This window comes from Homarus americanus, unplaced genomic scaffold (assembly GCF_018991925.1).
Source record: "Homarus americanus isolate GMGI-L3 unplaced genomic scaffold, GMGI_Hamer_2.0 scaffold51859, whole genome shotgun sequence".
Lineage (NCBI taxonomy): Eukaryota > Metazoa > Arthropoda > Malacostraca > Decapoda > Nephropidae > Homarus > Homarus americanus.
In genome coordinates this window covers 762313-789769 of record NW_024711292.1, presented here as the reverse complement: position 1 = coordinate 789769, position 27457 = coordinate 762313, and the positions used below count along the sequence as shown (strand labels likewise).

General features: G+C 39.3%; 1 protein-coding gene across 1 annotated transcript; it reads right to left on the bottom strand.

Moving 5' to 3' along the window:
- Positions 1-227: 227 nt before the first annotated feature.
- Positions 228-27023, bottom strand: LOC121864151 (ribonucleoside-diphosphate reductase large subunit-like; the record flags this gene model as incomplete). The annotated part of the gene is made up of 16 exons (XM_042363160.1): positions 228-1715; positions 1924-2112; positions 4996-5091; positions 5597-5809; positions 6180-6324; positions 6534-6667; positions 6828-6920; positions 8318-8446; positions 8653-8753; positions 8887-9016; positions 12321-12433; positions 14979-15175; positions 17084-17286; positions 23259-23419; positions 25968-26145; positions 26931-27023. Coding segments are annotated over 16 exons (2349 nt in total), but the record flags the coding sequence as incomplete, so codon positions are not given.
- Between the last annotated feature and the right edge of the window lie 434 nt (positions 27024-27457).

Here is a 27457-nt window from a genome sequence, read left to right as displayed (position 1 = left end):
ACACTTAAAAATTCTTTCTAAATCCCCCACAATTTCAATGAGTATGCACCAGAAAACCGAAAATCACAGCAGTCGATATTATTTGAACCTGAATTGTCGACGTTCATTTTACTAATACACTCCAAACTTTCCTCTCGGTATCTCACAATTTATGAAGTAGTTTTAATTATTTATTAGTCAAGTAAATCATCATAATCTACAATCATCAATTTATCTTACAATTAATTAATAAGATAACATTACATATCTACTGGAAAAATCACATTATTACAATAACTCCCAAACTTTCTACAAGATATTTACTTCAAAAATATTCAATGAGTTACATTTTAGGACTAGCCACTCATCTAAAAGTGATCATCAATCTTTTTCATAGGTTATTTCAGATTAAATAACAATTAAGGTTAACTTCACAATTTAAGAATGTATTACAACGTTTGCTTTAAAACTGATGTAAGCTTAATACTTCCCACGCTCTATCAGCCCCTATTCTCCTACATTTCAGAAGGATAACTAAACTACTGTACTTCTATAGATACTTGAATATTTTGTTACAAAAGAAAATTCAATTTTTATATTAATTCAAGTAAAATCAATTCAACCTCATTACATGACACCATAATAGTTCACCAGGGGAGTACTGAAAGAGGGAAAACACAGAGGGTAGCGGAGATGCACTCGCATGCCACAGACCCTGGTCTGACTTATGAAAGTACAACTTAAGAGGGTCCTACTGTTTACAGCAAAGAACAAAAATATAATTGTGTTTACCAAGAAAATATAAAATAACCAATAAGCCTCATGTACAAATCTATAAGTATTAAAACTATTCCAGCTACCCTGGATGAGAGAATTGCTCAAGAACAAAAGGTATTACAAATTTAAGCTAAAATTATAAGATTTACTTAAAACATAAGAAACAACTTTCAACCAGAGGTATCCAGTTCACAGATAACTATTGAAAGTATGAAGTTCTAGGTATGTACATTTATTATTAATCTTTCGCCAGCTGAAGACGCTATTTGCATCACTACACAGACCGTTAGAAGAGATATACAGGTATTTCCCATCACCCTGAGTGCTCACATTGGCACATAACATCTCTCTCCACTCATTTTCAGCCATCCCATATCATTTATTCAACTCTTTTTTTTTATCACTTTGTCAGAGTTTATCTTGAGAACTTAAATAAAATACTTTTATCCATAAATGGTAAATGAAATAATAAATTGAAAGAAAATTCTATGCATTTTGGATGATGCAATTTGCATCATTGGCTGGTCTATGGGTGAGATTTGGACTGCACGAGCAGCCAACAAAAGGATTAATATGAAAAAGAATAAAAATAAATCACAGTTTGCATCATTAATGATTAAAAATGGTATATGCAAATGTAGATACATAATTAAACCAAAGAAAATCTAAAAAGAATATCTTACAAGATATAATGTAATTATAATCTCTTAAGAGTTACAAATTTATGACCCACACATAAGGCAGTCATCCTTATATTCAAGTGGGCACACCATGGCAGCCATGTTTTACTCTTCTTCATTCTTGACAGCATTGACAGTGCCACTGAGAGAGTCATTTGTGGTCCCATTCGTCTTAGCAGTGGCATCAGTGGTTGATTTTAGCTTGGTTTTATCAACTGTAAACTGAATAGCATTGGCAGCGGGCTTTGTGCGGAGGTAGTACATTCCAGTCTTTAACCCCTGTTGAATTAGTCCATTCATTAGAAAAATACTCCAAGAATATTAAAGATACCACTTATCAAAAATGAATAACATCACGACTTTAAGTTTTATAACAATGTTGTACGTCTATTAATGACGAGTGAGCTGTGTGCACTATTCATAGATCCCCACCAAGAGTCAGCCAGCGCCACTTGTTTATACTATAATACAAGAATAAAACACTTACCCTTTCCCAAGCATAAAAGTGCATGGAGGACAGCTTGCTATAATTAGGTTCTGCAATATGTATGTTGAGTGACTGACTCTGGTCAATGAAGGCCCCACGATCTGCTGCCATCTCAATAATGACCTTCTGTGAAATCTCCCACACTGTCTTATAAAGCGCTTTTAGATCAGCTGGAATATTTGCAATGTTCTGAAATAGTTGATAAGCCAAGATCAGATAATGAAGATAGCACAGAAATAAGATAAACTGTGTAAGCATAAACTGGATGTTTTGACCCAAATTCTGGAACAGGCAGTAATATCGACAATATATATGCAGTGATATCTCCCTTAGCTGGAATAATTGGTGCAGAGCACTTCCGGGGAGGAGAGATTTCGATTTCCGGGTAACGAGAAGACTCTCAAAGCCGGAAAAAAATCCCTCATCCCCGGAATTTTCCAGGTAAAAGAAAAATGTTCTCGGATGTTCCAGAAATTGCCATTACATCATCTCTCGAACCCGGAAAAATATCCCCCATCCCCCGAATTTCCTGGTACAGTGAGTTTTGATAACGCGAATTTGCTCTAACGCGATTTATGAATTAGGAACGATATTTGTATAACGCGAACGCTTGTTTGCTATAACGCGATTTTTGCTTACTATTTCTCCAATTTTGTGGTATTAACTGTGAATATGGTAAAGAATATCTCCAAGACGCGTTCTGGTGATAGAATTCCCGGTGATGATCGTAAAAGAAAGGATATAACACTTGAAGAGAAGCTCGATTTTATCAACCTCAAAATCACCCTTCTCCCCCATCAAGTTACATTCATATTTTTTCAAGGTAAAGTGTTACATTTACTGTATGATTTCATTATTAGATATGAATGTAACATTTATTTAGACTGTGCTATCCTTTGTGTTAGGCTAACTACTAAATTTTTTCGATTTCGAGTAATCTGCACCTAACCATATTTTCTCCATAAGCCCTGTTATTTCTATTACGCGATTTTCTATAACACGATATTTTACAAGAACACAATTATCGCGTTATAGCAGAACTACCTGTACTGTAAAATTTGTCTCGGAATTTCCGGAAAATGCGCCGGATTTTCATCTCTCAAACCCGGGGAAAAAAAAAACACCCCAATCCTCGGAATTTTACAGGTATCAGGAAAATTTTCTCTGAATTTTCCGGAAAATGTGCTCCTCAGAAAATCATTCCCAATGCCTTTGGGAACGATTTTTCTTGAAAGTTTCAATTCCGGCTATAGGAGAGTTCCAGGTTTGAGGGATTCCAGCTAATGGAGATATTATTGTACCCAGATTTTGCCAAGGCTTCGACAGCATACCCCATGAAAGGCTGAGAATAAAACTGGAATGGTACAGGATTTGGGGGAAGTGTCTTAGTGTGGATCGGAGACTTTCTTCACGACCACAAGCAGTGTGGTGATTAATGGCATGAAATTGTCATGTGTAACCATGACAAGCGGGATAACAAAGGGAAATGTGCTGGGTCGTCGTTTTGTTTTTTCATAAATGACACACGATACAAACGATGCCAAGTTATTCAGAGAAATTAACTAAACAGACCGTGAAGAGCTACAGAAATGATCTATCTCTTTGTCAGCTTCAAGAGTGGTCGAAGAAATGGCTGCTGAGATTCAATGTCACGAAGTGTAAGAGGATGCACACAAGTCATACCAACAGTAAGAGGCCATATCACATGTCACAATGGGACAAAGAAACTGCATTAATTGAGACCGAATGTGAAAGAACCTGGGTGTGTATGTTGACAACGAACTGAAGTTCTCGAGTCATTTTGAGAAGGTTAATTAAGCAACTAAACTAGTAAGTCTTATAAGAAGGTTGTTCAGATATCAAGATGGTCCATCCCTTGTTACTTTACTTACTTTTTTACATTTATCCTCGTCACCACTGATTGGCTCATTAGCCACTTGGGCGATCGGTCACGTCTCTGTTACTTTTCCTTCAAGAGTGAGGTACATCACCATCTGGTCCCCCGATATACTAAAGACTGTCAGCCGATTGAAATTGTCCAAAGGGCCACCAAACTAGTGCCTGTACTGCAACACTTCAGTTACCCAGTGATTAGAACGCCTGCAACTAACTAGCTTATACAACAGACAGGCAAGGGGTGACCTAATTGAAGTTTATAAACATTTCAGAGGGCAGAAGGGGTCACAGCTCAAGGTTGAAGAAGGTACAAGTCCAGAAAACTAAGGCATAAGTTTTTCAGTGAGAATTGTCAACTCCTAGAACAATCTGCCAGTGTTGTGATGACACTGAGTATGAGCTCATTCAAGAACAGACTTCACCAACACTGGAACAGGTACATTCAGGAACCAGTACATGCCAACAGTGGATAACAGACGTGAATGACTGCCCAAGCGGCGAATGAGCTGATCAGTGGCGAAGAGGATAAAAATAAAAGTAAATCAACTCCAGGACATCCAACAAATATTACAACTTCTTTCCACAACCATTTTATAGCACACATTACCTATAAACAATGTGACAATTACAAATAATCAAAAGGACCATGACCTCCAAATTTTTCTCTTCGGATTTGCACGATTCACGTGGGTCGACCTGGATATTCCCAAAAAGCTGGAAATCCAGAAAAACTGAAAATCACACCCCTGATCCACCTATATTACTCATGATATGTGGAATAATCCACTTAAATAAAGTCACTTAATTATAAGAAAAATTCATCTCTGACAATACTTATAGCAGAAATATTATATATAACCTGTAATACAGGTTATTTGATCGCTAACATGAAATATGATAGGTACACAAACAATTCAGTTATTGGAGTGGACTAATTACTGGAATTTGTTCCTAAAAGTTTAATTATTTACTTATTATATATACTGTAGTACACCATTAATTTATGGTAACATTGCCATCAAAACAATACTGTAATTTGAAGTTGAACTGAATTCACATAAAATTCCAGGTTTATTTATAAAATTCCCTGGCTTTTCCAGGTTTTCCCGATCCAAATAAAATTTCCTGTCTTTTCCATGTTTTCTAGACCAGTAGACACCCTGAATATACACTCACCTGGACAGAACCATTCTGGGAAATTATTTCGTTCTTGGTGTTGTCATCCCACAATCCAAGCTCAGTCAGGTCTCGCAAGAGGTGATGGTTGACAATCTGAGCAATTAGTTGGTAATTACATGATAGATAAGGTCATTCATTATTACCCAAGCATAACAATAAACACAGCAAGAAAACTAAAGTAAAAATGTATTCAATCAACAATCAATTTTTCTTTAATTTACATAGAGGTGCACTGAACCAAAATAGGGCAAGTGCCTTAAATAAAAAAATAAAAATAAATAAAATAAAAAAAAGTTTGAAAACATTAAAATTACTATAACTTTGGAACCAGTGATGATATTGAAGCGATTCAAGTGGAAGACTGTAGCATTGTAAGTGCAGATTTAATTGATACTAGTGAGATATCATATATTTTTTCGGTCATACCGGTGTTCCTCCTACTTCACTTATGTGCTCCTTACAGACTGTATTAGTTTCTAGACCAGTTTACCGCAAAACAACCAAATTATGGTACTTTGTTTTATAGTTTGAGCACCACCACCACAAGAAGCCTTACGACAAGAATTGATCTCAGGATACTCTCTCTCCAACAACTAACCTGGAACTCTCCTGAGAGCACTCTTCGGGTGTATATGTTAGAGGTGTACGCCTCAATTGATTCATTATTTCCAAGGATCTGGGCAGTGGAAGCAGTAGGCATGGGAGCGAGGAGCAGAGAGTTACGCACACCAAACTTAGCCACTTTAGCCTTGAGAGCAGCCCAGTCATGAAGGTCTGTGGGTGTCACCTTCCACATGTCATACTGGAAAATCTGCAAAGGAAGAGTTAGATTCAGCTTTCAATAATTGATGTCTTGACCATGTATACACAGTAACAGTTCCTATTGAGGGTCAAAATCACTTTAGGGAAAACTTTCCTCCCAACAGCTTTATAAATTATTTACTAGTTATTTATGGTAGAAAAATTTGGATCACTTCAAGATTAGTTAGCCCAGCTTACTTCATCTTACGATTAAACACCCTTATCTGACCTGGGGAGTTAGGTTAGGGTAGTTAATCTTAAGTTGAAATAAGTTGGCCCACAATCATCACATGATCTGAAAAAATTTGAACTAGTAAACTGAATAACAGTATACAGTTAGTGTATTACCTTGACAGTGTTCTCAAAAAGGATAAACTTACTCCTTTGCTGATGGGTGATCCTTCATAAGTCTCGTATGGACCTTCTTTCTCTGCCAGTTCACAGCTGGCCTCCAAGGCTCCATAGTATATTGTTTCAAATATTTGTATGTTCAAGTACTTGGCTTCCACAGAATCAAAGGGATATCTGCAGTAAAAATAAGACGGGTGAAATTTACAAATCATTAATGTACAATAAAGGCTACACAAGTGAACAACACATCATTACTTATAAAACTTAGATATACTATACACAAGAAACTAAGCATTGTTCAGAATAAATGAATACTAAGAAACATGTTAAAAACTTAAAATACATTATCTCAAAAAGTTTACATGATAACCTAAGTTAAATACCTCATAAGGATGAAGGCATCAGCCAAACCTTGAACGCCAATTCCAAGAGGACGATGTCGCATGTTAGAGAGTCGTGCTTCTTCCACGGGGTAGTAGTTCACATCAATGATCTTATTGAGGTTTTTAGTAACAACCTACAAGAAATATGCTTGCATGTGAGAGTGCATATATTAAAGCATCACCTATGCTGGAATTCCTCCTCCACCACCAGGTTCCAGTATAACATAAGATTCAAAGAACACTTCCCACACTGAGAAATTAATTAAAAACTCAAAACTATACCTTAAGTCTTACCTTAGTGACCTCCTTCAGCTTTGAGAAGTTGTAGGTCTTATCTGGATTAACATACATGTTAAGAGCAATGGATGCTAGGTTACAAACAGCAACCTGTGAGGAATAAAATTGAAAATTATAAAATTATACAGTATCAAAAATTAAACATATAGTCCCCTTCACTAGTGCATTTACGGGAGTTCATCATATAAACATTCCACATATGATTATACCAAAAGATTTGTTTTAATATTACTTTTCCTTTTATCCTCTTTGCCCCTGATCTGTTTGTTAGCTGATTGGGCAGTAGGTCAAAGTCTTTGTTGTGCACTGTTTGCAAATACTGGGCATGAACTAGCTCCTGAATATATCAAAACCTGCTCCAGTGTTGGTCAAGTCTGGACTTAAATGAGCTCATACTCAATGATATCACAACACACTGTGGCAGAGTTCCAAAAGTTCACAATTCTCACTCCAAAAAAGTTTGCCCTCACTGTTTTCTGGATATGTGACTTCTTCAGCCTTAAGCTGTGACCCCTAGTGGGGCAGACGTCTGCCAGCTCCAGGTACAGTAAAACGTTGATTTTTTTTCTTTTTTCGAGATACGTTCCAAGAAAGGCTTTAAACCGAATTCACTAAATCGAAGTATTGTTTCAATGGAATAATTTAGTTTGGTACTTGAGAGAAACACAAAATACTAAAAAGACTGCGAGTCTACCCAGATGCACCTCAGCCCTTCTCCTAGAATAAACAAAACATTGTGTTTTGTAGTATTATGCTGGGGGTGGGGAGGGCGGAGCCTCCAGTTAGGAGGTTAGGTCAAGTTATTTGTGAGGGAAATATCAAAGTAGAAGTGTCTTTGAATTATCTAAACTACTGATTCCAATAGTTATATTCCTAGGATTCCCCGGATGACCAAAACTAAAACTTTACCGCAGATTACAAGTTGTAATTTCCATGTCAAGTCACACCTACTCGTTGCAGGTTCCAATCTGTCAAACATTATGCAACTCCTGTGTTCCTAATAATTCTTGACTATGGAACTCCCATCCCTACGAAAACTTTTAACTACCCCCACAGCTCTTTAAATACAGTATAGGGTATATACCCACCTCAAATACTGTACTCAATTTTATTTTCATACTTCAATACGGATATTTTTCATTTCTAAATTGGGAAAAATTTGGTAATGAAAAAATATGATTTGGTAATAACCACGAGTTTGGTAACTAACTTGGCCAAATTTGTAATGAGCTGATTTGTTTGAATAAACCCGTGGAAAACACAATACTTTAAATTTTTTAAGGTTTATGGCCATGGCAAGTGAAGTCACATTCTAATTTACGTATTTGGAAGTACAGTACTGCCCTTCAGAGGCCACTCATACCCAAGTAGCCTAGTCTATCACGATCTGCTGGAGTGACTGGTATTGACTTCATATATACTGTACTGTACGGTAAACCTTACAATTGCCGTCTCCAACCACACCAAACAAACTACACTCGACTTGCCTCGTCTGGGGATGAATACTCCACAATCTCTGCACAAAGATTAGAGCACTTGATGGTGCCAAGATTCTGCTGGTTGCTCTTTCTGTTACAAGCATCCTTATACAGCATGTAGGGAGTCCCAGTCTCCACCTGTATATGGTAGGATAATGAGTGTCTGTAAACAATATTGTATTTGTCATACAGTAATGTAATCAGCTCATTTTCCATCCCACCATTAATTAATTAATTTCATAATTTTTTTTTAAAGAAAGCTCTTCCTAGCTGCTATTTCTGAAATATATTTCAGACAATTTACAGACAAGTAAAAGATGTTGATCCTCACAATCCGCACTCACCTGTGATTCAACGATGGCGCACCACAACTGACGTGCCTTCACTTTACGACGGAAGCGGCCCTCTTTCTCGTACCTCATATACAGTTCCTCAAACTTCTCACCTGTTAATAATTTAAATTTACTGTAAATTTATTCAAACCGTTGCACTTTTATAATAACAACCTTTCTTCAATTAAAATAAACATCTTACATGGTAAAATTTACTCCAGTCCAACACCATCTAGTAAAGCTTACCCCAAGTATCATGGAGACCAGGACACACACGAGGGCACATCAGGCACCAGTCCCCATTCTCCTTTACACGTCTCATGAAGAGGTCAGGGATCCACAGGGCATAGAACAGGTCACGGGCCCTCTGTTCATTCTATTATACAAAAAGTTAGGCAAGTCAGTAAAATATTTTGATAAAGTAAAGTGTTCTTTCATTGAGTACCATTATGCTAAGGATTGTGCAGTACTAAAACAGGCTTAGACTTTAGGTATCATTATGTTAAGGATTGTGCAGTAATAAAACAAGCTTTGACTTTATTTTGGATATGAATGGCTCAAGCACTAGCTTCACTCATGGTTAAAATTGGCACACATACTTATATACTGTACATGCATGCAGTCGAAATTAAAAATGCAAGTAGGAGTATCAGACCTGAAGCTTGAAGATGGTACTTATGCAGATTCTGACCAGGATAAAGCCGAGGCATTGAACAGCTACTTTTCCTCTGTGTTCACAAGAGAGGATGCGATTAACCTTCCTGTGTTTGAGGACAGGCGGTTCAACACAGCACTGACCCACATTGTGTTCACAAGGCCATTGCACTAGGGCTGCTCACCAACCTGGTCTCAAGATTTCCTAAGTAAGGGTCGTCAGGCAGTGAGGTACTAGGGTTCTGTCTCCACAATCCAACACCTCACCCGCAGTGTTCCCCAGGGGACCAAGATGGGACCACTGTGCTTCCTAATCCTGATCAACGACGCTCTATCGGACACTCCTCACAGGTGGAAGTACGTGATGCCTGCACTGTGGGGGTTACAGTGGACAACGCCTCACCGGACTACTCATCGCTACAAGGCACCCTGGACAGGCTACAGGCATGGACTATGGAGAACAAGGTCAACACCAATCACACCGAAACCGTAGTCATGCACATCAATACCGCCACCACTCCAGTGCAAGCTCAAGCAGTTACAGTGGGTGCCCATCCTCTCCAGTTAGTGCAGTCTGCCAAACTCCTGGGTGCAACTATAGACCACAAACTGGACTGGAAGGCCTATGTAAACAACACAATCAAGGCAGCCTCGTACTGACTCTACATGCTACGACGACTCGGGTTACTTGGGGCACCCACGCCAGAGCCGAGGATTATCTACAACGCATTTCTCCCCCCAAAATTAACATATGCGTCACCAGCCTGGTCGTCTTCTCTCAACTCTACCCAACAATGTCAGCTAGAAAAGGTACAGAAGAGGGCCTGCAGAATCATGCTCAGCGCAGACTACTATGGCTATAACAAAGCTCTCTCCACCCCGGAAATGCCATCCCTCGGTGACCTCCACTACCACGCACTAGCAAGGTTTGGCAGTGGACTACTGCACCATCCTAGTCGTCGCCACCTACCCACCTCTCGCAGTCCGCCACTACAACAAAATTTAGTTCATAAGAGCCCGCACTGATAGATATAAGAACAGCACCATACCATCTATTGTTAAAATAATAAACAGCTCCTAATTTAAGTACTGTACAGCCCTGTAAATGTATTGAACGTATATTATTATGTCTAAATCACATGTAAGTTTGTATATTTTCAGCCACCGGTTGCAACTCTATTAACAAACCGTTTATTATTATTATTATTATTATTTACACACACACACACCAACAACCACCCACATACACCCACCCACATACACCCTCCAACAACCACCCACACACATCCTCCAACAAACAAACAACCCCCCACACACACCCTCCATCAACCACACATTCCACCACCAATCACACACCCCCAACAAGAGAATTAAGACAGCAAGCATAAGGAGTGAAGATTTTATTGTATGACACATCTGCGTGTATGTGACTGCATGGTAGCGAGTTACATATTCGCTGTTGAGGAGCGCTTGGCACCACTCATTTCCACCCCTCTCTAATTACCCACACCTTTCTGCTTTTTCACTCCATTTTAAAATGTTATGTAATGTAATGTTGAAGGGAAACAACTTTGCTCATTTACCCTTATATCTGTACTTACCACATCTCTCTAAAAATACTTTAGGTATCGTGTTTATTCAAGACACCTTCAGGTCATGAGACCACTAATCCTCCACCCAAGAAAGGGTAACCTGACATTCTATCATGTCAGTAATGAGATCACTAATCCCCCATCCTACCTCCAACTGACATAGCATCAGGTCAGGTCAGTTACACGAGACCCGCAAATCCCCCACAGCTTCATGGGAATGGAAAATAACAGTCTTTGCTGGAACACACAGCTTCATTCTTGCCCATATCCTTTCGAGTTTTAATTTTTAAATATACAGTATTTATTTAACCAAACTTTTAGATAAACTTCTGGATTATTATAGCAAAGAAATTAAGTTTCTAACATAATTAAAACTGTTTTTACGGATTCCAAAAGTTTAGACTCCAGGAAAACTTCAACACCCAGAAAAATTCTGGGGAAGTGGGCTAGTGTTCATCTATGCAAGATGTCTAGTTTAGACACTCGGAAACTTTATCCAGTAACCGAAAAAGGGAGGCCACCAGACTGGTGCCTGCACTTCGGCACCTCAGCTACCCCGAGAGATTGGAGCGCCTGAACTTGCCTAGGTTATACTACAGACGGGCAAGGGGTGGCCTAATTGAGGTGCATAAGCATCTGAAGGAGCACTACTCAGTCGAGTGCCCTTACTTGGAGCTGGCGGACGCTCACCCCACAAGGGGTCACAGCTCAAGATTGAAGAAGTCGCAAGTCCAGAAAGCTGTGAGGCCAAACTTTTTCGGAGTGAGAGTTGTGAACTCTTGGAACGGTCTACCAGAAAGTGTTGTGACGGCACAGAGTGTGAGCTCTTTCAAGACCAGACTTGACCAACACTGGAGCAGGTTCAGGTACATTCAGGAGCCGGTGCATGCCCAGTACTTGCCAACAGTGCGTAACATAGACGTGACCAAATGCCCAAGCGGCTAACGAGCCGATCTTTTGGTGAAGAAGATAAAAGAAAAGGAAAAGTAATCAGAGACGTGACCAATCGCCCAAGTGGCTAACGAGCCGATCAGTGGTGTGGGGGGGGGGAGGAAACTCCAAGTTTTAGAAAGTCATCTTGTTACCTGGACATCTCTCATCCCCAGAAGTGCTTTGCACCAATTGTTCTGGCTGACTGGGATATCATTGTAATGTATTCACATCCAAAATTGCCATACAGGCATTTTTATAATACTGTACTCTTATGTCGCTTCCAAAATTGCCACACGTGTTTTCCTAATACTGTATGTACTGTATTAAGTCACTTCCAAAATTGCCATATAGGTGTTTCCCTAATACAGAACTATATTGTCACTTCCAAAATTGCCACAGGTGTTTTCATGTAAAAGGTCACTTCAAAAATTGGCAGTCAAGGGTAATTCTGGTAACTCACTACATGGCAAGGATAAAGTCACACCACAGCATCATACTTACTTTACCAGTGTTCTTGCGTAATTCAAGGAACTCAAAGACACATGGGTGCCAGGGCTCCAGGTATATGGCAAATCCACCGGGCCTCTTGTTCCCTCCCTGGTCAACGTAACGAGCTGATGATTCAAGAATGTATCAGTTAATTCTTCGCAGTGAGAATTGTAAACTCATGGAACAATCTACCAGCGTTGTGTCAGCACTGAGTGAAAGTTCTTTCAAGACCAGACTTGACCAATATTGGCACAGGCACAGATGCAGTACATTTAGGACTCAGTGCATGCCCAGTACGGAACAGACATATGATTGACCGTCCAAATGCCTAACAAGCCTATCAGTGACAGAGCATAAAAATAAAGGTAAAAATTTAAATAACTAGCCAGTATAAACATCCTTAGTTAATAAATAAATACAATACCCTGTAAAAATATCTTTAGTTAATATATAAACTGTAACTAGCCAGTATAAACATCCTTAGTTAATAAATAAATACCCTGTAAAAATATCTTTAGTTAATATACAAACTGTAACTAGCCAGTATAAACATCTTTATAACTAACCAGGATAAATTTCCTTAGTATAAATAACTAGCCAGTATAATGACCCTTAGTTAACACATAAATAACCAGTATAAATATCCTTAGTATAAATAACTAGCTAGTATAAACATCCTTAGTTAATATATAAAAACTAACCAGTATAAACATTAAGTGTATACATAACTAGCCAGTATAATCATTAAATAACAAACAACTATCCACTACAAACAGTTTTAGTAAAAATAGCTAGCATGTAAAAACTTTAATATAACAGAGAATACCATACTTCCCACTCTTTTATATTTTCATCTTTTTGGGGAGACCCAGAAGCTTCTCACCTTTACCAACAGTTGTGCATTAAATACAGGGTCATTCTTTTATTCAAAAACCCTAAATGATTGCTATAATTTATGTGCAATAAACAGTAACATAAAAATCAGTAGAAATACTGTAGTCAAATCATACTTTTATCTTCACCACGGATCAGCTTGTTAGCTGCTTGGGCGGTCGGTCATGTCTCTGTTACACACTGTAGGCAAGTACAGCAGTGGCTGCACAATGTATCTGTACCTGTATTAGTCTTCACCAAGTCTAGTTTTGAAAGAGCTCACAGTCGGTGCCGTCACAATAACCTGGCAAATTATAAAAAAAAAGAGTTTACAATTCTCACTCCAAAAAAAATTTGCCCTCACAATTTTCCAGACTTGTGGCTTCATCAGCCTTGAGCTGTGGCCCCTTATGGAGCGAGCATCCACCAGCTCCAAGTATGGACACTCAATGAAGTAGTGCCCTCCGAGATGTTTATAAACTTCAATTAGGTCACCCCTTACCTGTCTATATTATAAGCTAGGAAAGTGGTCCCCAATCTTTTGTAGGCTCTGGGCCACATTTGTCATAGTAAATATAGTGGAGGGCGCCAAAACTTTGGATGTATCCAAACCTAACTGTCATCAGTTACATAATTTTTACATTTAATCTTGGATCATGCATTTTTTGTGGTAAAAAGTGCTGAAAATACAACAAAATCCATCAGACAAACAAATTTGAATAGAATCTAACCTATTCGGGGGAGCTCCACAGTCGTTCGTTCAATGTTCTAGGTATATACCGCCACATATGAACATACATAATAAAATGTTAATCTCGCTTAAATGTAAATTGTGCTAAATATGCCCCCCCACTTTTTATTCTCAAAATTGTAATTCCAAAGACATTCCAAAAACCAGGAAGTGAGTCAAGTGACTCGGGCAATGAGCGCACCGCACGCCAAATGCAAGCATGGGTGAGGTGAGATGAGGTGAGGTGAGGTGAGGCCCGGAGGGCAGGAATTGGGAGGGTTCAGATATGCGGGGTGGGGTCACATCACGGTGTATATAAACAAACTGCCTTGTCGGTGATAAACATTACCACTCTGTATTTCCACTGAGGAGGGTGACAGACTGACAGTAATTGTCGAATTTGTCGCCGAAACTACCCAGAAGAAATATTTCTTCTGCCACAGTGCCACTGTGGGTTTTTCTACTTGCTAAGTGAGGTATGTTTAGAGAGAACATGTAAGTAATTTTTTAACTATAGGAATAATATTACAATCAGTCAATCTCAATCATTCAGTTCAAGTGGCTGTAGTTGAGCTGAGCTGTACAGTATAAGAGCGTTGCCATTATACAGCTATATGCTGATTATTTTAGGCTGGCATCATGAGAGACGTCACTTCACATTTGTCAATCAAATTGGTGTAATAATGCCAAAAACTGCATCTTGCAAGTTGTACACAGGTTTGGTTTTGGCCCCCCCCCTTTCCGAAGGCTAGAAACGCCACTGGTCACAGCTCAAGATTGAAGAAGCCGCAGGTCCAGAAAACTGTGAGGGCAAACTTTGTCGGAATGCGAGTTGTGAACTCTTGGAACAATCTACCAGAAAGTGTTGTGACGGCACCAAGTGTGAACTCTTTCAAGACAAGACTTGACCAACACTGGAGCAGGTTCAGGTACATTCAGGAGCCGGTGCATGCCCAGTACTTGCCAACAGTGCGTAACAGAGACGTGACCGATCGCCCAATCGGCTAACAAGCCGATCAGTGGTGAAGAGGATAAAAGTAAATTAAAAGAAACACATTATACATCACCTGTGTTGTTGTACACTTGGAGCATAGGCACCAGGCCCTTAGATGTACCATTAGTTCCGGCAATGTAGCTCCCTGTGTCTCGGACACAGTGTACGTTAAGACCAATACCTCCTGCAAACTTCGAAATGAGTGCACACTGCTTTAGGGTGTCGAAAATGCCTTCGATGCTATCATCCTTCATCGTCAGCAAGAAACAGCTGTTTAAAGGTTAGGTTAGTGTCAGGGTGATTAATCTTCACATAATAAAGCCAGGGAAAATCTTTGATACAAAGCATCTCCATACAGTACATGGTAAACCTAACAATACCATCTGCGGTAAGACATACTTCTTTTTTTATGGGGAATAACCCACCCAGGCACAGGTCATTAACCCACAATGGGACCTAGGGGACAAAAAATAAAAAATAAGGAAAATTAAATTAAAAATAGAAAAGAAAAGGGGTATGTTAAACATCACCATGAAGAAGATGGAACACCAGCTTTTTAAAGAGAGCCAGATTGTATGAGTGTGGAAACAGAGAAGGCAGAGCATTTCACAGTTTGGCTGTGTGGGGAAAGGATGTACTATAATGGGTTATTCTAGTGTGACTGACATCCACAGAGAAACGGTGGGCACCACGGGCAAGACGTGTATTACGAGCCCACGGCCTTGCCGGCGGTACACAGGATGTCAAACCCACCGAACATTGCCCGTTAAAATACCTGTAAAAGAGAGTGAAGCAACATTGTGAAGAGAAAGGGAAGATAAGATTATCAAATAAAGGAGGAGAGTTAATCAGACGACATGCCTTTGATTCCACCCTATTTAACAGTTGGACAGAAGAGCCACCCCAGATATGGGAGCAGTACTCCAAAGTTAGGACGAATAAATCCCTTATATACCGGTACTTGAAGCAACTGCTCAGAAGTGAAGTAGCTACGGCATCTGTACAGCATTCCCAGCTTTTGGGTGGCAGCTTTAACAATGTTGAGGATGTGTGGCTTCCATGACATATTAGAGGAAATGGTGAGGCCTAGCATACCTAGTTTAGAATTTGGCAGAATGATAGCGTCCTGAAACGTGATTGATAGGAGATTGTCTAATTTGGTAAGTGGAATTGGTAAACACCGAGCTTTATTACTATTTAATTTAACCAAGTTTCTACCTCCACATTCGGAGATGCTGCACAGATCCGCATTGATAGATGTAATGATATCATCTCTAGAAACAAATCTAGTTTGAGAGTTAGGGGGAAAGGGAAAATGTGAAGAAGAGTGAAGAGTAGAACCATCAGCATAAGAATGGATAGAATTAGTCAGTGTGTGAAGTAAATCATTGATAAAAAGAAGGAAGAGAGTAGGTGAAAGAACAGAACCCTGTGGGACACCACTATTGGTAGAGAAATAGTGAGATATCGATCTTTCAACAACTGCCATGGATCGGTTCTCAAGGAAGCTAGAAATTAGAGAACGAAGTGGGGGAGAGAAACCATAAGAGGTATGTTTAGAAAGCAAAGACTTGTGCCATACCCTGTCAAATGCTTTGGAGATGTTGAGGGCCACAACGAAAGTTTTCCCATAATCCCAAAGAGAGGATGACCAAAGATGGGTGCAGGAGAGCAGATCACCCGTAGATCTCGTTTGTATGGTGATCCGACAAAAGAGAATGGTGTTCAAGGTGACAGAGAAAATGAGAGTTGGAAAATCTTAGAGGGATAAAGTTAGGGCAATGGGGCAATGGCTAGAGGGATCAGAATAGTCACATTTCTTCGGGATGGGCTGAACCAAGGCATGCTCCCAAGAAGAAGGAAAAGTTTGGGATTTGAGGCAAAGGCAAAAGAAGCGAGCAAGAACGGGCCAGAAGTTCAACACACTCCCTCAGAACACAAGGGAGTATTCCGTCCAGTTCATGCACCTTACTAACATCCAACCTGGATAACACACCAGCAACCCTAAGAGTGGAGATTATAGGAAAGAGCATAGGTTCAGGAGGAGTAGGAGGGATAGAGTTGGAATCGTCTAAGGTGGAGTTAGAGGAGAATAAGGTGCCAAAGAGATTGGCTTTATCAGGGGGAAAGTTAGCTATAGAGTTGTCAAGTCGAACCGAAAAAGAAGTATAGTAACACCTTGACAACTGTGGCTGACAAGTAGCAGCATTGAAGAGAGTTGGGGTTGCATGAGTGAACCATTTCTCAGATAACAAGTTGTATGTCTCAATGGCAGCATCAATATCTTCACCATGGATGCCTACTGCCACCCTCATCAGCATCTGTTGGGGACGCTCTGCTACCTTCCCATCGATTTTCAGTAGATAAGAACGTTCCAGAGTCTGGGTGAGAAAATCTTACATTAAAACCTGCACTGTATTCTGAATTACAGACAGTGAATGACTAATACCTTCGGTGTATAGAGGTGCAGGGCAATTTGAGACTCCTAAACCAGAAAATACAGTACAGTAATTCTTTTCTTTTAATTTCAACATATGGATGTCACCATCCTTATAATATAGCAAGGCATTTAAGATCTCGAACATTCTATTTATTTAATTAAAACTTCATAATCAAAATTTCAGTCAAATATAAATTTTAAATTCCCCATGGAGTGACCTAGGCACATATACTGTATACTGCACTCATAATTTAACATTAATGTCACAATAACCAAAAAAGCCTCAAATATAATAAACTTTAACTTCCATATTACTGCAATTATTTCTCCATTTCTTAAGTTTACACATTAATACGCAGTATCTCAAGTACAGGGGGTCCCTGACTTACGAACACCGGCCAATACGAACGAAGTCCCATAAGGTCAATTTTAAAAATATGACAAGAGTACAATGGTTCGTAGCAGCTACATACGAGAAAAAGTTTGCACGGCATAGAGGTGAGGTAGAGCGGCGCGTGGGGAATGTTGAGTCGGCCAACCACTCGCCTTGAGTCAGTATACTGCTTACCCTAACCTCCATAACGTGTGTGATCAAGTGTAAACTTTTGTTTAATGCTTATTAACTCTCTTTTTTGGCCCTCATCATGGCTTCCAAACACAAACCTCATGCAAGAGATAGTAGTGCATTCAAGAAAAGGAAAACAATTCTGACGGAAGTTAAACTTGACGTAATTGAACGTTCTGAAAATGGCGTAACACCCTCAGTGATCGGTAAGGAGTTGGGTTTCAGCTGCTCAACGGTCAGAACAATTTTGAACATGTTAAAAGATCTACACCAATGCAGTCAGCTGTGATAACTAAACAAAGAAGTGGATTGTAAGTGATATGGCCTCCAAGTTTAACCTTGATTCAGGAAAAAGCAAGAAGCTTGCATGCTGCCTTGAAGGCTAAACGTGGTGATGAAAGTAATGGGGAAGATTTTGTTGCTAGTTGGCACTGGTTTAACCAGTTCAAGGCAAGGGCAAACTTACATACCGTTAAAGTGCAAGGTAAAGCTGCAGCTCGTGAATTTCCTACTGCTTTAGCTAAAGTAATTGAAGAAGGTTATTGTGCTGAGCAAGTTTTTAATACTGACGAGACTGGTTTATTTTGAAAAAGGATGCCCAAACTCACGTACCTTTCAAAGCACGTAAAAACAGCACCAGGGCATAAATCTACCAAAGAGAGGCTGAACTTACTGTTGGGGGGTAATGCTGCTGGGGACTACAAACTAAAACCTTTGCTTATCTACCAGTCAGAAAATCCTATAGCTTTGAAGGGTGTTTTCAAGGCATCACTTTCAGTTACCTGGAAAGCTAATAAGGCGGCTTGGGTGTCTCTGTCTCTTTTTGAAGACTGGTACCCTAATTAATTTATGCCTTAAGTGGAGCGGCATTGTATTTCAAAGCCAATGCTTTTTAAAATTCTCTTGGTTCTTGACAATGCACCTGGCCATCCAGCATTTTTAGATGATTTTCATCCAAACATTAAGGTTGTGTATTTACCTCCAAACACCACAACTGTTTTACAACCGATGGATCACAGAGTTTTTGCATCATTTAAAGCATAATTACCTGAGGACATTTGCTCAAGCTACCAGGGCAACAGAACAAAAAAATAGTGGGAATTAAAAGGAATATTGGAAGTCCAACAGCGTTTTGGATGCTGTGAAAAACATTGCAGATTCACGAGCTGAGGTAAAAGAAACCAACATGAAAGAGTTTGGATAAAACTGCCCACAGTTTGTCCACAATTTCAAGGGCTTTGAAGATAAGGTTGGGGAAGTGACACAGACAGTGGTAGGCCTTGGAAACAAACTCCAGCTTGATATTCATGAGGATGTCACACAGTTACTCAAGCCTCATGCCGAAGAATCAAGCAATGGGGACCTGATTGAACTGGAGAAGCAAATTTTGTCAGAGGATGTAGAGGAAGTCTAGATTCCAGAACCAAAGCATTTTGTCACAAAAGAAATGGCAGAAGGTTTCAGGATTACTGAAGGATTGTTTAAATTTGAACAGCAAAATCACAACATAGCAAGGTTCATAGAGGTACAGTATTACTGAATGTCTACGAAGCTATAGAGATTTATGAAGAGAAGAAAGTTTCAGTTCAACCATCCCCTGAAGTTTTTTTAAGAAAGTTGAAAGGCAACCAAAACCATGTAGTAGACTAGATTCCTTCTGCAGTGTCAATAACATCCTTACAGACTCTCAGTTTGGACTTAAGAGCTAGAAGGTCAACTGAGAGTACTCCTTTACTAATGACATTTTAAATGCCTTTGATGACAATCAGTTCAGTCGAAATATTCCTGGATCTCTCTAAGCCTTTGATACTGGCAAAGCTTGAACATTATGGCATTAGAGGCTTATCCCACAATTGGTTTACCTCATATCTGACTAATAGAAGCATTATGTCTGCTATAAAGCCTATAATAATCATCAATCTGACTCCTCACCAATTATGTATGGCAATCCTCAAGGTTTCATTCTGTCCTGTACTGCTTTTCTTGTATATAAACAAGTCCACTCCATCACACACGTCAAATACAACTTATTCACAGACGATAGTAAGCTCTATGCCAGCAACTTAGATCTCCATTCCTCGATGAGATCTATGAACACTGAATTGACCAAAGTCAGGACCTGGGTAATACGTAATAAAGTGACCTTAAAAAAAAAAAAAAAAAAAAAAACGCTACACAATCTTTCACAAAGGAAAAATGTGCCCCCAGATTTGGACCCCCTATACCTTGGAAATACAGTCCACAAATGCAAACAAATTAAAAAATTCCTTGGGGTTGTTGTTGTTAAGAAATTTGGCTGGAGAAACCACATACAAGCCATTCACAGTAACATCAATAAACTGTGCAGTATCCTGTATCACACTCACTCTATCAACAATGAAAATCTATTATGATCTTGTTTACCAACACTTGATACACTGTCACACACTATGGTGGGCCTCTGGCTTTTCAAAAACACATCGGCTGATTACTGCACAGAAGAGAGTTGTGCGAACAATGACCTACTTGAAAAAAATTATTACACTAACGAACAATTTGCAAAATTTTAAATTTTTAAATTCAAGAATATTAACACCCACAGTATCGCTGTGCCCTTTTTGTTTGAAAATCTGTCAATCACCTGCTTGACAATAATTATTTCCAGTTCCGGAATAATCAGAGATACAACTTAAGACACCCAGAGCTACTAAGACCACCCCCAGTGTTCTCCTCTCAGTCCCAGACCTCCATAAACTATCATGGTGTGAAAGCGTGGAACAACTTACCCACACCCATCCGAGCAAAGACTACGCTCCCTTCCATTAAATCATCTCTTGAAAAATATCTATTGTCTAAGTATTAATATTCTTGAAATACCTACTTTGTATTCCTGCTATATTGTACCACCAAAACCATTATATCATAGATCATCAAGTAGATAAGACAAACTACCATTACAATAATTATAGTTGACAAGATTTGATACGGACAGCTTTGTCTTCTTGTTCCACCTTAATGCAACCCACGTTGTGCTGCTTCCCTCCCATCATATTTATATATATCAACACCACTGTAAAATATGTACTACTGTAATGACCACGGTCATACACGTCAGTTAACGTAAAATCAGACGATTCATATTACGCTCAATAGCCCACAAAACATGCAGCTATGCCTTCTTTATGGGGTCTCCCATCTGAGGTGACCATTTTCTCATTGCTCCCAAGCTTGGGTGCCATCCATTTTCTGACTTCCTGAAACCAACCTCTTTATAAAGTGAATTTGAATGTGAGAGAGAACACCATTGTTTTGAGTCAACTTAGATATGTCTGATTTCAGTTAAAGCATTCAAGATCCTTTGTGAGTGATGTTGAAAGCTTTTGGGGGGACCTAGTTGAGGTGTATAAGCATCTCAGGGGGCACTACTCAGTCGAGTGTCCTTACTTGGAGCTGGCGGACGCTCGCCCCACAAGGGGTCACAGCTCAAGATTGAAGAAGCCGCAAGTCCAGAAAACTGTGAGGGCAAACTTTTTCGGAGTGAGGGTTGTAAACTCTTGGAACAATCTACCAGAGAGTATTGTGACGGCACCGAGTGTGAGCTCTTTCAAGACAAGACTTGACCAACACTGGAGCGGGTTCAGGTACATTCAGGAGCCGGTGCATGCCCAGTATTTGCCAACAGTGCGTAACAGAGACGTGACCGATCGCCCAAGCGGCTAACGAGCCGATCCGTGGCGAAGAGGATAAAAGTAAAAGTTTAACTGTCTTTATTGTTAGTAACACTTGTTAAGTGAGTGTCGAGTCTGCCAGTACGAATGGCATCCCATGATACTGTCCCTGGGGATAGCCATGAGTTTCCAATTGCTACTGAAGTTAGATTATTTTGATGCCCAAGCATCAGAGAATCTGATATTTGTAGTTTAGTTAGTGTCAATTGTCTATTTAAGAAAGTCATTAATCTCCTGAACTATTCTGTCAACCTGTATAATCTCCAAAATCTAACATATCCCTGTGAATAGTTCCTTGTTCGCAGCCTTGCCGAGTTTGTGAAACTAGAGTTAACAGCGTGTGTATTTGACGTCCATTTTACTTTTTCCTGGCAGGCTCAATCTCCGATTAGATAAAAATAGACGTAAGAAATTCACCTGACCCATGGCATTGCTTTTCTTAATTAAATGTACAGCAACTGAGTTGAATGTAATTTCTGTCATTGCGTGATTAGCCTTTCTAGCATGGATAGCGCACAGACCTGAGTTGCCAGTTACCCGTACAAAACTCATAAAACTCGTGTCCAAGGAGTAGCGACACATCTCTGACGCTGCTCCATCATTATCTCAGGTATGTGTATGTTCCCACGCCTGCCACATTAAGTCAGTTTAACTCAGTGAATTTTTTGAATATCAGTGTTCATGTTGTAACAGTGAAATTGTCATTTACCCAGTGAAAGAATTAATGTAACGTAAATATCATCTGTCATTGCTATACGAAAGATTGTTTGTTATTGAACTATTCTCGACACATCTCTGATGCTGCTCCATCATTATCTCAGGCACAGTGTGTGTGTGTGTTAGCTGAATACCCAACAGTTACCGGGGGACTGGTAGCAGCACACCAGCTGGCTGCCTTTGGCACGATTAAATTGTGCGAGTCCACACCCTTGGAACTAGGCCCGAACTCCCTCTCCGTGTGTCGGACAGCCGCCGACCCTAACAGAGCTCTTCGTTTGTTGTGGTGACACCATTATTATTGTCCCAATAATGCTTCTGTCACTCCTACAAATGCCCTTCTCCACATACAAGCCGGCCCCATGCTTCAATGTGTCTAAACTTTAATTTTTACTTTTCTTTACTGTTTTTGTCATTTAATTTCTACTTTTCTCTTAAATTAAGAGATTTGTGAAGTATAAAAGGACTTAGGCTATGGTATAGTGCACATAGGATTATGAGTTCCAATTTACGTACATTTCCGACTCACGGAAGTCCTCAGGAACGGAACCTGTTCCTAACCCAGGAACCCCGTATTGTAATGAGCAAAATAACCTTCATTCCCTAAGACCAGCATCCCAGTGTCATTACCTATCACCAGCACACTTCCACACAAGCTAAATTACTATAATGTTCACCTTCTGGAAATTAAAATCAATGAAGTAGTGTGCAAACTAACGTACAATTTCACTTAATTTAAAAATGCTAACTCAAAGTAATTCCTGTAGAAATATTACATTTTGTAAGCAGTTTCAAATGATTATTAAGTTTTTACAGGACCACACAAACACTATAAATTTTATAGAACAGCATAAATACAAAAATTTTTATAACACAGCTAAAACATTATAATAATAGCCATTATTAGAAGTAACATTTACCAACCTTAAAGCCAAAGTAGTTGTAGGAAAAGTCTCTGTCATAGATGATGGCAGAGTTTAGTTTATTTGCATTGTCCATTATTATAGTGTAATATTTTTCACCAATCATTGGAATCTTCCGCCCAGTCGTCTTGTTGACCATGTTGTACAGATCATCCATCACCTCTATTAACATAAGTCTCATTATAAAAAGATACTTGAACTGAATACACTCGGCTCCTGTGTTGTCTAGTCTAACTTACTGTACTAGGATTACAAATACTGTATACTGTACTTAACAATAGGTATATAACATGTACTGTACAGTAACCTTCACTACAGCAAAATACTGAACACAATACCACAATAATGTACACTCTGTAAAAAAAAAACCTAGCGTATGTAGTATCTTACATGATTTAATGGGAGAATGAGAAGCAACATGCTGACTCTTACTCAGGTGGTTTATTATTGTTGTTGTCGTCCCACGCGCCTAACGCATTCGTGATTACACAGGCCTAAACACATTCTAACTTTGGTATGAAGGAACATAATATATAATGTATATATCATCAATAAAGACAGCATATAACCATACACATATATAACATGTACAGGTGGGGTCAGATGATTTTCCAACAGAACATTCCCGTTGTCTCACAAGGGTTGGTAGGCCTGAATGCGAGACATTTCATAATTAATTTGGTAGGACGAAAATAGTTATTTCATTGACAATGTTGAATTTCTTTGTTACAAATGACTGGAGAATGTCAGAATATCTAGGTAAGTTAAACTATGTTATATTAAATGTTCCACACAGTGGACTACAGTCACCATGGAAGTGGATGAGTTGCCATATAAGAATGCATTATATGTTAGTGGATATACCGGAAATTGCGGCATATAAGTCGACCTCAAGATTTTTTTTTCAAATTTCAGGTTAGTTCTATACTCGCCATATAAGTCGACCCCTCCAAGACCCAATCATAGGCGAAAGTGTGTAATAGGGCCACACCACTTTCATAAAGACACTTACTGTAATACCTTTCAATATTTGATATATATACAGTGACCCCTCGGTTAACGAACTCAATCCGTTCCAGAAGGTCGTTCGTTAACCGAAAAGTTCGTTAACCGAAACCATTGTTTCAATGGGTTTTTGGGTAATTGGTTCCAGCTCACCGAAAATTTCCTAAATTCAACAAAAATGGAAGAAAAGTTCACTTACTTTGAGGTTTGTATGTAGAAGGCTCCTGGATGATGATGATGATGTGCATTTGAAGTGGGAGGTGGAGGAGGAGAAGGGAGAAGAGAAGGCATTGGGGTGGAAGAGAAGTCACCCCATGGCACCATTTCACCCATAAAATTTTAGTTCTCTTGGTGTATTTCAAGATTATTTTCTTTAAATCAACACTGCACTGCATTATATATTGTCAATATGTAAAATGAATTTCAAAATGACCAATAATTTGCTTGGAAACACAGAAAAAAAGCATTTAGTTGAAGAGAGTCTCAAGCAAGATGTTACCTCCAGTGAAAACAGAGAGAGACTAACGCCTGTTTGCTGTGTTAAGAGGCTGGATGCCGCGCATTAAACTAGTCACTTTACCTTCAATTATGTTCATTAATGTTAAAATGACTAAAAAATTGAATATTAAACTTTTAAAATTATTGAATAGTATAAACTTCTTGATACTTACTAAAATAGTAAGGAATTTAAGCCCTAGAACCGATTAATGTATTGGCGGACTGATACTAAAGCTGGTTGCCCGGTCAGTGCAAGCGAAAACATGTTGAGGTCGGTTCGTAAGAAATTCGTTAACCGAATTTTTGTTCGTTAACCAAATTGAAGATCCTTATGGAAGGCAGTTCGTTAACCGAAATTTCGTTAACCGAGGCGTTCGTTAAACGAGGGGTCACTGTATTATATAAATCATACAAAAAGGGAAGTGGGCAACAGGATCTACGTAGGGCAACAAGCAACCGGTGATGGGGTGACTACTCCAGATGGGGAAGCACTTCACTCCTGAAGATCGTTACGAGGGACGAACCGTCTAGATATCTGAACGACCTTCTTATAAGACCCAATAATTTATTTACCTGATTTACCTTCTTCTCGCAATGGCCCGAGAACTTCAGCTCATTGTCAACACACACCTAGGTCCTTTTCATTGTCTCAAATAGTGCAGTTTCTTCATCCCGTTGGGACATATGATACGCCTCCTTACTGTTGGTACGCCCCAGGTAAAAAAAAGGAGTGTACAACATCAGGCATGTCATTTATGAAACAAACAAACAACAGCGGGCCCAATACACTGCCCTGTGATAACAGGTTTGAATGATGATTTCGTGCCATTAATCACCACACACTGCTTGCGGTCATGTAGAAAGTCTTCTATCCACGCTAGTACATTTCCCCGAATTCCGTACTCTTCCGGTTTGATTTTCAGTCTTTCGTGGGGTACACTGTCGAAAGCCTTGCGTTTGTGTGGCAGCACTAACTCGGACTCTTTTTAGAGTGCCGATAACTTTTTCAAGCACATGTGCCCGAACTCATACACATGCAGGGCTACCAATGCGAGGAATGCCTCAGGGGCCTTTTTGAAACACTTCGTTTGTAGTGTGTTTGTTTCACACAGGAATTGTAACGGTAGTTTTTTACCGAGTGTACATATACTGCAGTCACACGAGGTTACAGCTACGAGTATATATCAGTTCTCATGACAACACTTACCACTAAAAGATGTCTTGGTCTTCTTGTGAAGGTTCGATACAGCAATCCTTGCTGCCAAAACAGAGTAGTCAGGATGTTTGGTGGTCAAGGTGGCAGCAGTTTCCGCTACAAAGTTGTCCAACTCCACTGTGGTTACTCCAGAGTAAAGTCCACTTATCACCTTCAAGGTCATTGCCGACTGAAAAATAAAATAATGCAATTTCGTGCCATCTAAGGTTTCGGTTGTAATTTGAAAATTGTCATTTAGGGAACTGCCAGATATAGGTTTTCATCGGTAGCCAGTTTCTGGGTCAGTTTTAAGGGCGAGTTCTGCACCTTTCATACATGAATTTGGCAGAAGTTGTTTACCGTACATTGAAAAAAACAAAAGGAGTGCCACTATACTACACCATACTGTACTGAAAGATTTAGGGTTTATAGAATAATTGTTACCTGAATGTACTTATACACTGAATAATGTTGAAACTCAGAAAATCACTGAATTTATGGCAAAATTATGACTAAACCATAATGCCCAGTGTTCTCTTCCTCCTAAAACTCAGAACATGCCAGAGGTGCAGACCACAGCTATCTGACAAAATGGAGAGATAAACATTCTCAGTGTTTGGCAACAATGGTACTTTTCTGTTTATCTGTTCCCTAACCAATTTTTTCCCCCAAGAATTCCATAAAATGGCAAACTAGAGAATTAGTACAGCTATTTAATGACTAAACTAGCCCACTATTTAATTAAAACGGCAAATAATGGAAAAGAATCATGACAATTTTGTACATTTACATGAAAAGTTCTCTTAAGTAAAAGCTCATAAATGATAGTTTAATGATGTTCAATATAAAATACAATTTTTCCCCCAAAATGACTAATGTAATCTATTCGCAATCCAAAACCCCATAATAGTGACCCGTATCACAGACAGTACTGTACTGTAATTTTTAAAAACAAAACCCATCATAAGGTGTTACCGGATCAATGAACTCCATGTTGAGCCCGTAGCAGAGTTTCTGGATGCGTGAGGTGATCTTGTCAAACATTACTGGTTCTTGATGTCCATCTGTAAATCATGACCCATTAGAATAATTCTTTAAGTCTCTCACCATGCTTGTGACCCGAGCCATTCTCACGGTCACAAAATAAAAATTGCTATTATTCCCATTGACGCCTACTTTGATGTACAGTATTGGGTAGTCATAAGCCTTTTATATTAGAGTATCGTTAGGGTTACCTATCACAATATCAATGAAGGTTAACCCCCAGTTTATTTCACCTTAAGCTTAACCACCCTAAAGACCCCCATAGACAGTCACTCTTGATGACAATCATTGTGATCATCCTAGTATGACTGAAGGCATGTGCAAATGACCGGATACCATACTCAGATATTTTTCGTCAACCATAACACCTGCACAATCATGCTTGACGGTATGGCTATGATCACGCAATCATGCTCAGTCATGCACTAGCAGCCATGGTAAGCATTACTGAAGAGTTT